The 14,368-nt window shown below is 43.5% G+C and overlaps 1 protein-coding gene across 1 annotated transcript in view; it reads right to left on the minus strand.

Annotated features, from left to right (window-relative positions):
• Nucleotides 1-2,741: 2,741 nt before the first annotated feature.
• The window catches only part of LOC106821164 (polyhomeotic-proximal chromatin protein-like), a 25,294-nt gene continuing 13,667 nt past the window's right edge, over nt 2,742-14,368 (minus strand). The window contains exons 10-14 of the mRNA XM_014825857.1: nt 6,530-6,676; nt 5,976-6,205; nt 5,216-5,677; nt 4,413-4,637; nt 2,742-4,118 (exon numbers count right to left, since the gene is read on the minus strand). Of these exons, the coding sequence (XP_014681343.1) occupies nt 3,210-4,118; nt 4,413-4,637; nt 5,216-5,677; nt 5,976-6,205; nt 6,530-6,676 (1,973 nt within the window). The 3' untranslated portion in view covers nt 2,742-3,209. The remainder of the gene's footprint in view (nt 4,119-4,412; nt 4,638-5,215; nt 5,678-5,975; nt 6,206-6,529; nt 6,677-14,368) is intronic.

Here is a 14,368-nt window from a genome sequence, read left to right on the forward strand (position 1 = left end):
TTTTCAGCTGAAAACACAAATTGTCATTCCCATCCCTGGATATATAAAGCAAGAGTATATACAGACCTTGCAATCTGTGATTCATGAAAATAGTAAGGCTTTTTTTCTTGCAGCAGGCGGCCATTTTGTTTGTATGTTATGCGCGCAATGAATGATGGGACTAACTCTAGATCACGCATTCACGTTGTTCTCGCGTGATCCAATATGGCTGCGCCCACAATCGCCAGATATTTCTCGGCTCACAATGTAAAAAACACATTAATTTTCAAGTCGTAAAAAATCGTCAGATTTTCAGTTTGATCGTATATTCGTAAAAACATCTTGGAATTAGTAAGGAATACGAAAAAATCGTAAGGGTGGGCAGGTCTGGTATATATGGGAGAACTCCCATTATATACTCTTCATAATGATATATGCATAAGTTTTAATGCGAAAATAAATGTTTCAGATCTGAGTCTGAAATCTTGACGAGAGATGGCGCTATGCCTAAATGATCACCATTTTGGTTTTCGAATATCTTGCAAATAAAAACAATAAAATATTCCAATCAAATTATTGTAACGAAGAATCTCAAACACAATATTACACGTATATAGGTATGATTGTAGAGTTGTTAACCAGTTAGACGAAATAAACGTAATAGGACGTTGTCATCTCTCCCATAAGCCTTGGTCACAACGAACCCACAACGCATTTGTGCCACGACACGACAGAAAATTTGGGCAAATCGGGGGTCGTCGCAAGACACTCCTACGAAATTTTGAGCATCGTGGCATCGACTTGCCGTCGTGAGGCAAAATTGGACATGCACCTTTTTTGTTTGACGATTTTTTGTGGTATCTATGTCTTCTGGTTGTTGTGAGTCTGTCCTACGACAGTCTTGCGACTGTCGTGCGATAAATATCATGTCGTGGGTACCAGAAGAAAAATTTTTAGTCGAACAATCTTACGACTGTCGCACGAGTGTCCTACAATTGTCTCACGAATATTATATTTCGTAAAGAGGCTCGCACAACATTGCAAGTCTGTCGTGCGTTAGTCTTGCGTTGGTCTTGCAACATATTTTCGTTTTTTGAGGGGTATATAGCTCGGGCGAATGAACGCTTCAAAATAAAAACTGTCTGTCGGCGCTGAAAGAGGATGGCTATTCCACCTGAGCGACTACGCGTGGCCCTGCTGAGGGGCATCTGGCGGAACTCCAGCACGAGCCTAATAGCCCGGGAGCAGCTCAGGAACTGGCGAAACCCCCGACGTTGGTGGGTTCGGCCGTGGATCGAGCGGCACCAGACGTTTGGGCAGTATAGTACTCTGATGCAAGAGCTGGAGCGGGAATCTGCCGGTGGGGTTCATGCGGATGGAGCCTGGCATGTTTCAGGAGCAGTTGCTGAGTGTCGCCCCTCGCATGTCAAACAAATGTCAAAAATTCGGGCAGAACGTCGATGTTTCCACTGGAAAATCTCGAGAGCAAATGGCAGGCAACAGACCGGGCATCGTTATATAGTCGGGAGACGGACGTGCGAGCGTCCCATGGGTGACCCACGACTGTTGTGCGATAGTCTTGCGACAGTCGCACGTGCATCCCACGAGTGAACCACGACCTGTTCACGTGAAAAACAGCCCCCCGACAATGCCCGACAACTCACGACTGTCGCACGACTGACTTGCGACACACCCACGACATATCTTTTTTTTTCTGTTGCGATCCCATCGCCAAACCATCTTTAATGTGTCGTAGCCCTTGTGACCACTCAAAATACATTTCAGGCATGTTGCAAGATCTGGCCACGACAAATATTTTATGGGTCTACCACGACAAAATTTAGTTAGTTTTTTTTTAGTTTTGGGTCTAGCCTTACACATTCACATACCAAAATGTAACGAAAATCGAATGAATTTAGATGGCCATTTTCATTTTTGCCAAAAAGTGGGCGTGGCTCGAAAGTAGGCCGACTGGCGTGCTCCAAAGTAGGACGTTCAAACCTCTCCCATAGGAGTAACAACTGAATGCAATTTGAAACATGTGGGTCAAACGGTTCTTGAGTTATCGTTGACCGCAGGCAGACACTGAAATGCATAGTGAAATTGCCAAAATCTACCTAATTTGCATAATTAAAAAAATAAATTTTAAACCTGTGATATGTTTTGGGGCCAGTCCTCATTTATTCACATACCAGAAATGAGCAAAATCCATTGAACCTAAACTGACTTATGGCCATTTCCATTTTTGCCAAAAAGTGGACGTTGCTCGAATGTAGGTCGACTGGCGTGCTCCAAAATGGGACGTTCAAACCTCTCCCATAGGAGTAACAACTATATGCAATTTGAAACATAATGACACATGACTTATTGTCTGTGTTACACAATTATCCCAGAGTTCGAAATTAACGGTAGTCCATTGGTCCCCAACTACCAGATTTACTCACAGATGAGTAGATTGCACTAGCAACTAGTCTGGTGGACTGACTACCCAACTGTCATACTATTTTTCTGTCAGAAAATTAGTTTTTCTGTCAGAAAATTATTTCTGTTTCCTGCAAGTTGTTATAACTTCAATTAAAGTAAATTAAACCATCAGTTATAAATTCTACTTCAAACCAGTATTCGTTATTATGCACGTTGATCAATAACATGGATGCAGCCATGTTTGTTGCTTATGCTATGAACTGGTATATAATTCTGATCTACCAGGACTGCCAGATTGCAAAATCTTGTAATATAATAGCTCCAAGAAACGGTATTGCTAGGGTTAAAATTTGTATATTGACGTTAGTCACACAGCCTGGTCGGGTTAGTAATATATTATAAGACGACTACCAGACAAAGAAGGTTAAGTTCGCACCCTGTTACCAATAATGGGTACTGATCTATATGTCTCAAGATAAATTAAGAATTATTAGCATCGGTGTGCTGACGTTTCTAACTGCTTATAAACTTATTATCATCATGGTGTATTATTTGTTTCTAACAAATAAAATGATCAGTTACAGATATACACTGGGCTCGATAAAGTGTGGGCAATTGGGTTAAACATTTTGCATTGCATCCATTGGTGAAGATTATTAGGAATACATGACTAGAGTGATATGAGACATGATCTATGTGATGGATGTTTTTAAAATCATTGCGGCTATTGGCAGGAAAACCCATATATTGCAAACAACTCTTGACACCGACATTTCACTATCGACATCTCTACATATAAATTTCTGCTATTGTGTATTGCCTGGGATTTCACTATGTGTGACTCTTAGAGCATTGGCAGCAGACATTAGTGCTTCCACCATATTGCTGAGATCTACAGTTCCGGCAGTGTTAATTGGCACTGAGAGAGTTACCGTGCCATCTGACCGTGTCTGTGTTTGTATGCCTAGATGTTGCTTCGCGGCATCATTGCTGGTATCAGCATTCCACGACAAGAAATTAGTTCTGCTGGCTCCCTCTAGTGAGCTTGGCTGATTGCTTGCACCATGATCAGGGAATCCAAAAGCATACTGGGAGTTTTCACTGTGAAGGATATTAATAGCGGGATTCGACGCCGTGTTTTGCACTGTCGAAATCACGATGCTGCAATCGTTCAGCTGTTTGACAGACGACAGCATGCCCGCATGAAACGAGCCACTGGTCGAATCCTGGTTCCACGCAGCTCTGCAGCCCGGACTAAAGACTTGCTGCTGAGCACCCAGCACACCGTGACCTGGCATCAACACGTTTCCCGAAGTACCTCGAGGTTGTGACAGGCTCTGGGTGCCTGACTGAGCCTGGAGTGGCAGCTGGCTACCAGGCTGAGCCGTGCCAGGACTTCCGCAGATCCCGGTCATCCGCTCAGTTGACACCCGACCGGACAAAGTTTGATCGTCGAATACACTGATGTGATTCGCGTCGGCACTGTCATTACAGCCATCCCGGTGGGCTGTCACTGTTGTCCGCCGGCCCGTATCACCGCACGTGTGCGGGGTTGCTGAATAAGATGGCTGCATGCTGCTGGTGACTGGTTTGTGGGAAGAATCGCCATTACCAATGCCTTCTTGTACAGCGGACTCAGGCTCAGCTGGGTCTTGCCCATCAATAGCTGCATTAAGGGCCATGATTTGTTGCAACAACTGTTGAATGCTCTGGTTCTGAAACAAGCGTGTACATAATTATTTTACAGGCATATTACAGGTTTCTTTGAGATGACTTATTTGACTGAAGGTGATATAAGTAAATAAAATAACAATAGACCTATTCTTTATCATTTATCTAAATGCCTGTAAAGTAAATGGTATTGCCAACATGTTGTGGTTGTGTTAAAAAATGGTTCCACTTTCCATTTATAAAACCCAAGAGTAGCGACTATTTTGAAAAAAACACGGTAGGTTCTCTTGGGGGTGTTTTGCAAACGTTTATTTGGTAACCATTCTTGGGAACCATACCTGCTGGGAACTTTTGTTCCGTTTCCTCGCTCGTTTATGAACAGTGCCTTGTTTAATCATGGGTTGTCTCTGGGTCTGGGTCTGGGGCTCTATTTGTGTAGGAACATGTAGCTCCTGTCCTTGCTGCTCTTGCTGTTGTTGCTGTTGTTGCTGTGGCTGCTCCTGCTGCTGAGGCTGCTGCTGCTGCTGAATGTTAGGATGCAGTTGCCACGTCTGTAGACGCTCCTAAGAAAACATCCAAATTGCATGTACAAACAATAGTTTTTATACTACTATTACTATTGCTACTATTACAAGTACCACCACCACCACCCACTACTACTACTATCACTACTTTGCAGAGTGCACAGCATAAATATTCATATATATTTTTATTATAAATAACAAGAGCAATAGGAGATAGCAAACCTCCTCCACAGCGTAGCAGACAGCACCATACAGGGTGTATATACCTATATATAGCTATCAATCTAATTTGTAGTCGGGTTTAACGTGGCGATGACACATCATAAACCCCTACAGAGAGAGAAAGCGAGAGCAAAACGAAGCGAAGCGGTTAGAGAGTTAACCGCTACACTACCATTAATGATAAGAAATCCTTCAAAAAATTCCTGGATCCAGACCAGCACCAAATTCTAATCGATTGGTTCTTGGCCCAAGACCAACCCGTCCAAAATATTTCATCAAAATCCGTCCGTAACTTTTTGAGATATCCTGTTGACAGACAAACACACCAACAAACAAACAAACGGGGGCAAAAACATAACCTCTGTGGCGGAGGTAATAAAGACAAGTTCATGTACCTGAGCTAATAATGGCACAGCCTGTGGATAATGGTGGATAGTGGCCTGCTGTGAAGCTGGCTGTGTAGTAAACATCCTCATTCCAGGCAAGGCAGCCACCTGAGACCCGGATTGCGTGCACATAGTGTTCAACATTGGCTGGCAGTAAGACGAAGACTGTGGTGCTCCTTGGACACTACGCGCTTGCAGTTGGGGTGCCACCTGCTGGAAAGCTGGCTGGTACTGCTGCTGCATAGACAACTGAGGTGTGCTCGGTTGGTGAACTATGTGCTGCTTGCTGAGAGCAGGTATCCCTTGTTGATCATCCATCTGCTGTGGTGGCTGCTGCTGCTGCTGCTGCTGCTGCTGTTCTAACTGCTGCTGTATGGCAAGATGGAGAAGCTGCTGGTGGCACTGCTGCTGTTGTTGCACTACATTCTGCAGCTGTTGCTCTAGTTCTTGTCTCTCTGCCTGGAGGTTTACCTAAACAAAAATTAATAAAATGGCATGACTTAAAAGTGAAATGTGAGTCATTGGATACATATGCCAACACTTATAAAATTTGGATAGTTAGATGTTTCTGTATGACAAAACAGCTACATGAACCAAGACGATTGATCAGTTGCAGATCACATTCAAAAAGTGCTCTAACTGCTGCTGATACAATTAAACACCTAAAAGCTTCAGAGGAAGCCATTTACTATCACTTATAAATACTCATAGTAAGTACTTATAACTACAAAGCAATTGACATGTGAGAACAAACTATTCACACACGTACAAGTTTCTGTACTGGATCGGATTCGACATCTTTGGCAGGTATTGGTATGACATTCAACTGGGGCAGGATATCAAGAGTAGCTGCAGATTCCTGTCTCTGCAGAGGTTCTGCCACATCTGTTGCTTCACCCTGGCTATCAGCATCCACGGAATTTTCCTCGCCTTCCTCCAGCTGTGGTACATTTGTGTCTAGGCTGCTATCACTGTCTGCCACAGTCTCCTCTTGCACTCCTGAAATAGCAGGTATGAGCAATCAGGTGGTGTTCTGTGTTATATGTCTCACAATTACAATGGGGCTTTAGCATACCAGTGTGTAAGGAAACATAATGGGATATCACGAAAAATGCCAGTGAACTTTTTTGCCAGAATGCACATATGTTGCAGATGTACTACCTGTAAGAAAATATTGATTTCTAAATACAGTTTTTGAAAATATTTAAGGATGCAGGGTGGACGCAAGAGGCATTTATATACATTTGCAGACGTGCACACACACACATACACATATGCCTGTAATTTATAATAAAAAGAAGTAAAATTGTTGTTTTTTTTTACTTTTCTTCGATTTCCCCTTTAGTCCATGTGCGTATAGGACGCGAGCGCCGCCAGCCATGTTAGTGTTGATGCTGACTCTCGATATTGCTCCCTTGCTGCTTCCTGTCACCAGCTGAATGAACGAGTAACAGTTTGACCTGCCTCCACCTTGAAAAAATAAAAGAAAGACCACATCTCCATAATTACATCACATTACATCCATTATCATACATTACATTACATTACATTACATTACATTACATTACATTACATTACATTACATTACATTACATTACATTACATTACATTACATTACATTACATTTGCACGTGTATGCAGCACGAACGTAAGAAAACGTGTCGTGCACGACGCACGCATCAGCGGCACATGTACGTGCACACGCGCGACGCACGTGTAATGCACACAACGTACGACACGTGTAGCGTGGGCACACGCACGCACGTGTACGTGCAACCACGCTACGCCATAAAACGTTTTTTTTGTAAAACGTTTTCACAGCGCAGCGGGCAGCACACGCATAGCCGGGCATGCACTGCACGTGTACGGTCAGACGCCACGCACCGCAGCACGCACGTTACGTGGCACTAGCATAAACAGCGCTTTCTATCAGAACATGTGGTCTATTCACTGTAAATGTCAAAGAGGCACGCTTCGCTTCTGCAACCCATGACAGCATAACAAATACACGTGACGCTGATCATATGACGTCAGTGAACACTCCTATCCACATACAGGGACATTGCAGACAATACGTATCGTATGTCAATACGACAATAGACTGAATAGTACTATTACTATTACTATTAGTATTACTATTACTATTAGTAGTACCAATAAAAAAATGGCAATATTTGGCAATAATGCCAATAAATGGCATATAGTCCAATACTCACATTCTTCTCCCACTCTACTGGTCTGCCCAGCTTGGTTTAGTGCTAAGAGTAAGATATAAAACAAAACATAATGTTATACCGTGTCAGTACAATAAAACACGTTACTTAATTAAGTCTAAAATTAATACATATTTGCACTAAACATTGCAAAACTTTACTCAGCAACAGGCATGATTGTATTCTAGAACCCTACCCGCCGATTTGTCACGCACAACGGCACTCGTATTCTTTTAAAATACATTTTCTGCAAAGTGTTAAACTGCACTACATTACTTTATTATTAGTAGTACATTCAAAATAATATATAATATTTTAAATATTTTATAACAGTAAAAGTTTTTATATTATATTTGTATTTATTTCGTGTAAGAGGTTACAAATATGGATGCTCCCGTTATCGTCACAGTTAGTTAGTTATATAGGATAATGTGTTGCATCCGAAGTGCGAAGATTATTTTTTAAATGCTAGGACTGTATATTAGATTTAGATGAGATTTAGAATTTAATAATGCTTTCAAATATTACATAGTTACATATGGCATAACGATTTGTCAGTAAATGCAGCGAGAGAGCGCGGATTGACCTACAACTATCAACAGGATACTGCGAAAAATTTCTAGATATGAGAAGCGCCATAATACCACCACTGGATAGATCTCCAGCCAGTAGTTACAGTGATAGCTATGAAATTGTCAATGATTGGTTTTATGGGTTTAGGAGCTATCGCGATTTAGTAAGCGTCGCTGGGGTTAATTTTTCTGCAGGCCGTTTCGAGTGTGTGTTCTGAAGGCCGCGGTATAGATTTTGTTCGTTCAATTGCAAAGTAAATTCAAGTTTGCATAGCCACGCGCATATAACTTCGGTGAGTTGAATAAGGATGATGATTGTTATATAAATGACTTATACTTGCAATCTAGAGCGCCCTTCGCATTTTATAGTTTGCTGAATATAGCTAGCTCCGTAAGCAGCGATTTATGTTTGTATGCAGCGGCGGCCGCATTTTTGATGACTTCCTCGCCATTTTGAGGTAAATTAATTAGGGTTCTGCTCTACCTACCCCAACTGAGAATTTTATTGACCTGGTAGAAATGCATCCTTAGAGCATTGTTTCTGAAAGAAAATTACAGTTTATATGGCACCAATTTTATATTGCAGTCAAATTCTTGGAAGGAAATTGAAATTTCGAGAAGTACACTTTCGAGCTGCCCGTGTTCCGTCACACAAAGCTTTGTCTGCTCAAATTAAATAGTTTCACTGGCTGCTAGATATATAAAATTTGGTATATAGGTAATGTGCAGGAGGCACATAGTATGCTGAATATGTTAGAGGAAATACATGTAAAAGTGTGCAAGGAATTGTATATGGGAATCAATTTTTTGGGAAAAATGTAAAATTATCAAAATTCGAAAATGAATTTAATGAAATAATTTTCGCTACTTATAGCTGTCAGAAATACAGCATACTATAGTGCATAGCACACCAGTATGGTATATATGTAGAGCAATTACATTGAAAATTGTATGAATCTTAATTTATATATGCAGTAAACCAAAGAAGCGGGAGTAATACATAAAAGTAATGTCGTAAACAGTTGTACTGTGCAGTTGAGACACGAACGTTAATGAGAAGGCTTCTATCATAACCCCCCGACGCGCCCACGTTAATTGTAGTTCTTTTTCTTAATTTAATTCCGACAAAGCCATGCTATATGGAATTGATAGATTATTAAATTCTTATTAAGCTAATCAGTAAGCGAGTCAGTCAAACGTAGAATCTACCCACCCCCCCCACCCCCCCTACCGCTCCTCCTCAGCGCTTCGCCTTCTAGCCATTCTTCTGAACCCTTCAATCACTCAGTCCACCTCCGCTTCCCGCTTCAATCGCACACCTCACCTTGCATTACCACCACCCCCCTACATCCACTCCAACCCTCACTCCTACAGCCGCCTTCCTACCGTCTTTGAGTGTACATGTCTGATAAAATTGGCGAGAACATTAAAGATAATAAATATGCGACAGCTAACCACTGTCTAACATTGGACTTAGGCTGCATCTATCGCGCTTTCATGCGTGTTTACCAGCGTAGACTGGTACCCCGGTCGCAGTTCCACACGCTAACTAACGCGTCAGTGTAGCGAAGGAATACTTGCGCGGAGTGAAGGTGGCAAACGGGTACGCAGTCCTAATTACCAACACTGGAGAAACGAGTGACGCGCATGTCCGCTTTCAGCCAATCAGCAAACAGCTTACGCCTTATGATTAGCTGCTGTAATGGCGCAGCGGGTATTGTTTACAAAAGGGCTTTCGGGGCGTATAAGAAAATGTTTTGCGCGTGTGTGATGATGACGTATCCAAATAGACCAGAGAACGGCGATTTTAATGGCGGGGTGCATGAAGTTTCTACGATGTGGGAAACCTGATGTTTTCCTGAACGCCGCTCTCTGCCCTCTTGATGAACCAGCAATTTTCAGAATGATAAATAATCATTCCCTAAAACTTCAGCGAGGCACCCCCTACACCGATACCCTTAAGGTATACCCGTCCTACCCCTTATTCCATACTCATCAGCAAGTTAAACTTCAATCATCTCTCTCACCTCGCCCCTCACACGAGGCTCCGGTAAGTTGCGGCCCCGTTTCAAAATTTCGTGGCGCGCGTCGGCATCTCGCCCCATGCCGCCTGTTACGCTGCGCTCTTCTACCCACGCACTGCTTCCGCGTCCTTGTCCTAGCGGCCCACCGTTCTACCCCCTCTCTACCCACAACGGCTCTTTCGCTCGACCCCAATTCCTAACAACTACTTAACCACCCCCCCCGCCCCCCTCCTCCCCCCCCAACAACAGCGCCACCAGAATGGTTCCCTACCCATGGTTGAATCACCCTCAACTTTTACTGTCATATCCCCCCCCCCTCGTAATCTATATCTTTAACAAGTTATGTCATCCGACAGCTGCGCCTACTTGACCCACTCATTGAAAACACCTCGGCTCCTCGCCCCAATCTATGCACAATCCACTGGGCCGGCCCCGCCAACCTCAAGCATCGCCTACATCTCCCCCACACTAACCTCCGTAAAAGGCCTCACCAGCTACTACACGCACAACTCAACCCACACTCGCAAATTTACTTCAGCAATTCACATAAGTTAAACAGCATTGAACCTAAATGGAGATGCTTAGTAATATAATTATAGCATGAGCGATGTTATAATAATAGAAAAAAAAAAAAAACAATCCACAAGCCCTACAATTAATACCATCTTTTTCACTTTCTTTTCTATCGGTACGTCAATCGACCCACCCCAATCTGATCTTATTGGAACTACAGCCCCCAAGTCCAGGACCATCAGTAAGGCAACGCTGAACGTCAGCCCGTAACCGACCGCGGACTTCCCCCTACGTATCTACCTCTTTACCTCCGTGACAGCAGCGGCGTCACAATCCCGTACCGCCGGCGAGCTGGCGGGGATGATCCGCCCGCACGCCACTCCAAGCCATCCCCACACTACTAGCCCAGCGCCACCACCAAAGCGCCCCACCAATATTTAGCGCGCAGCCCCACCGGCCGCCCCCGAATCGCGCACGGGCACGAACCACACACACGAACAACAACAACAAACACCATAACACACGCCCCCCCGCGCCCCCCACACGTACATACATCTCTAATAACTGCCATCACATAATCGCTCACCGCCACCCATCCGCCCCAAACCTTCTGACAACACTCAAAGTAACAAAATTTGGCACCCCATACCTTTCTGGAACAACACTCTCGGACTATAGTAAACTCAGGAGTGTATCATGGAGTGAGACAGACTGAACGGTTAAAATTCAACATTTAGTAGCTTAGTCTACTATGATTTATTGTGTTTACTCGATAAACTTGAGCTCAGTCTTGCTTAATCATTAAACTTTGATGCCGTGTCTAAATCGTTTGGTCTCCAAATGACAAATCGGGAGATATCGGTCGCATAAGCGTAAATGTAGTTTTAGAAAGTTATATCGGTGAAATCAACAAACTGTGAACCGCGAAACATAAGGGGGCAATGCTTTTGAAGCCGATCTATCGCTTAGGGCAATGGAAACTAGCCAAAGACTAAGCGAGCGGTTTCGCCTCACGGGATCCTTCGGAAAGTTAACAGCCCGACTCTGGTGTTACTTGACTACTATTCTACATTCGATAAATAAAAAATTTCACCTGTTCCTAACGTATTTTCTTACTGCACTCTTCCATCTGTCTCTACAATACTCTCGTTCGCCCATAACATGCTAATTCTCGTCAATTCGACACTGGCTATAATACACAACAAGGAGTTGTATTAACTTCTCCGGCGAAATCCCTAGCCAAACCTTCGCTAGTCTCTCTTGCTATGTCTCTGCATTGCTCAAGCGATAGACTCAACCTTGTATGATCCGCGCCGCGCTACTCATATCGCTGTCACTACAGACTATCTCGCCTGTAACGCCAGCTCAACCCTGGCGTTTCGCAAGCCTCGTTATCGATTCAAGGCAACTTGAATAACTGGAGAAATTGAGTCAGGCAAAAGGCTGTCGCTGATTGGCTGATTGGTCTTACAGCTTCTCTGATTGGGCGCAACGATTTCCGTGTTTTGGCGTTGGCGGGGCTGGAGAGGCAAGTGGTAGCAGGCGGTGAAGTGTAGTGAAGCGGAACCGGAATCCGCTGTTATCAATAACGGTTAAGCGATTAGAGGGCTTTCAAAGCATTGGCCGCTTATGTTTCGGTTCACAGGTTGTTGATTGTTCACGATCATAACTTTCTCAAACTACATTGTAACGTTTGGACGCGATATTCCGCGATTTTGTCATTTTTGTGAGAGCCAACGATTAGACAAGCGGATAAAGTTTAATGATTACGGCAGACTTGAGCCTCAAAGTTTCGAGGTCACACCACCACCACTACAACTCATCCACCGCCGTACGCCTAAGCGCTCCACTAACACTGTCTGCCCAACTTTTGCCGCCCCCCCGGTCTCAGTCTGCTCTCCCATCCTATCCTGCTCCCCACCACTCCTCGGTCACCAAACATGCTCTGCCCTATACCCCCACTGTACTCACCGCTCACCGCTCACTACCCCGTATACCCTGTCACGCACTCCATTTAGCAGTACCAGGGTCTCCACACCCCTCGTCGCAGTCCCTCCAAATGCAAGAATGAAACCCCCTTCCACCACCTGACACCGCACCGGAGTCGCGCCCCCCCGACATTAACTTCGGCCCTGGCGCACGGCAGCGCCCCCCCCCCCGCCCCGTGCCGTACGCCCCTCAACTGGCCCGATGCTAGGCCGCGGCGCACTGACAACTCCCCGCACACACACTCGCCACACAGTAACCCTTACTCTCAACTTTCCCCTACGCCCACTATTCTTACCTCTACCACCCCCCGTTATAGCGTTGGCCTCTTATGCAGAAATTGCAGACGTAGATGCATGTAAAAACTGGCATGATGTAAACACTACCTATTGTTACTAATATGTTTGTACTAATAGCACTTTATTTTATTTACGATATAGAACATGGTTATCCTGACAAAAATGAGTTTTTGCATGATGGTTACTACTTCTGCTGGCAAGTTCTACTTGCTTTCTGGTATGCATGGAGTGTTCTTCAAATGTTTCTAAGGTTATATTTATAGTAACTATGTGCATGGACCAGTACTCGTGTAGCCGCCTCGTAAATTCAAGGTCATAATGGCGTATAAGAATGAATTTTAAATTAAGAATCTTGAAACAAAGTACTATTATATAACTTAAAAGTAAGTCTTACTAATATTTCAGCAATGCTATTCGCTATAGAAGCCTGGTTTACTCGCTTTACCTGATAAGTTAAATCAGGTAATGCAGGGTTTTTCCAAAAAAAAAAAAAGTAAGATAATTATAAGGCAGCAGATGCAACTTGCAGATTTTAAGGCAAAATTGCTGCTATTGTAAATGTTAATTTGCAGCGGGAGTTTTGTTTTATATAAGATGTTAATTCTTCTGCACTGATGTATGAATATACAAAAATTATTTCTGAGTCTTAGAAGAAATTTTATCCGGCATGTAGTCTACATGGTTTTTGGCACATGTCTAAAAGGACATATCTTCTTATTATAATGCAAAAGGCATTGTCAAGATATAAAAAAATGCAGTTTCACTGGCTAATGCTGTTTTCATATAGGTTATAGGCAATTGCTCTTTCGAGACTGTCGCCGTAGTCGATAGGGTGAAGTTAATCAAGCGCTCCTTCTCACCTGATAACTCCCCTGCATCTGAAAAATCTGCTTACGATGTGGGCAGGCGTATGAGAAGTGGCAGAGTCCCTGTACCTGTTTTTGCACTCTGATGGGACATAATATACCAGGTCTGGCGAGAAGGAACCGGAGTCTGGCCCCGTGGTAAGTGAAAAGTCATCTACCGCGTATTTTAGGCGTTACATGATGTACGCATGTTCTATCGCAGAACAGTAGAATCAGTCGTGTACTTTTGATTGACAAGGGAAATACCCTTAGATCAATCTATGTATCATTACCGACATTTGCCATTTCAGGTAAACCATTCTCCGTGTTGCCGGTGTGCAAGGTCGCCTCCCGTGTGTTAACGCTAGTCGCGGAAGAATCTTTAACTACGTGCCAGCGCCTCGGCTTGACCATCCTATTACATTGAAAGTGCTCACACTATGTAATGCATGGCGGTATGTACTGGACTAGGTTGTGATTAGGAAGAGGTGAGAGAATGTCAATAAACGTGGATTGTGCAGTAAAACATTAACAGTGACACGCAGTCTAAAAAATAATAATAATTGAGGCGCTAAAATTATTATAAGTCCTAGTTCTAGGCTGGTAGTTATCGGAGGTTTTGTGCTGTATCTGGTTGTTTTCCATTTCATTTGCTAACACATTGTCTTCTTATTTTCCAGGAATTACGGTCAATAGCTCAGGGCAAAAGC

The sequence above is a fragment of the Priapulus caudatus genome, unplaced genomic scaffold (genome assembly GCF_000485595.1).
Source record: "Priapulus caudatus unplaced genomic scaffold, Priapulus_caudatus-5.0.1 Scaffold61, whole genome shotgun sequence".
NCBI classification, from domain to species: domain Eukaryota; kingdom Metazoa; phylum Priapulida; class Priapulimorpha; order Priapulimorphida; family Priapulidae; genus Priapulus; species Priapulus caudatus.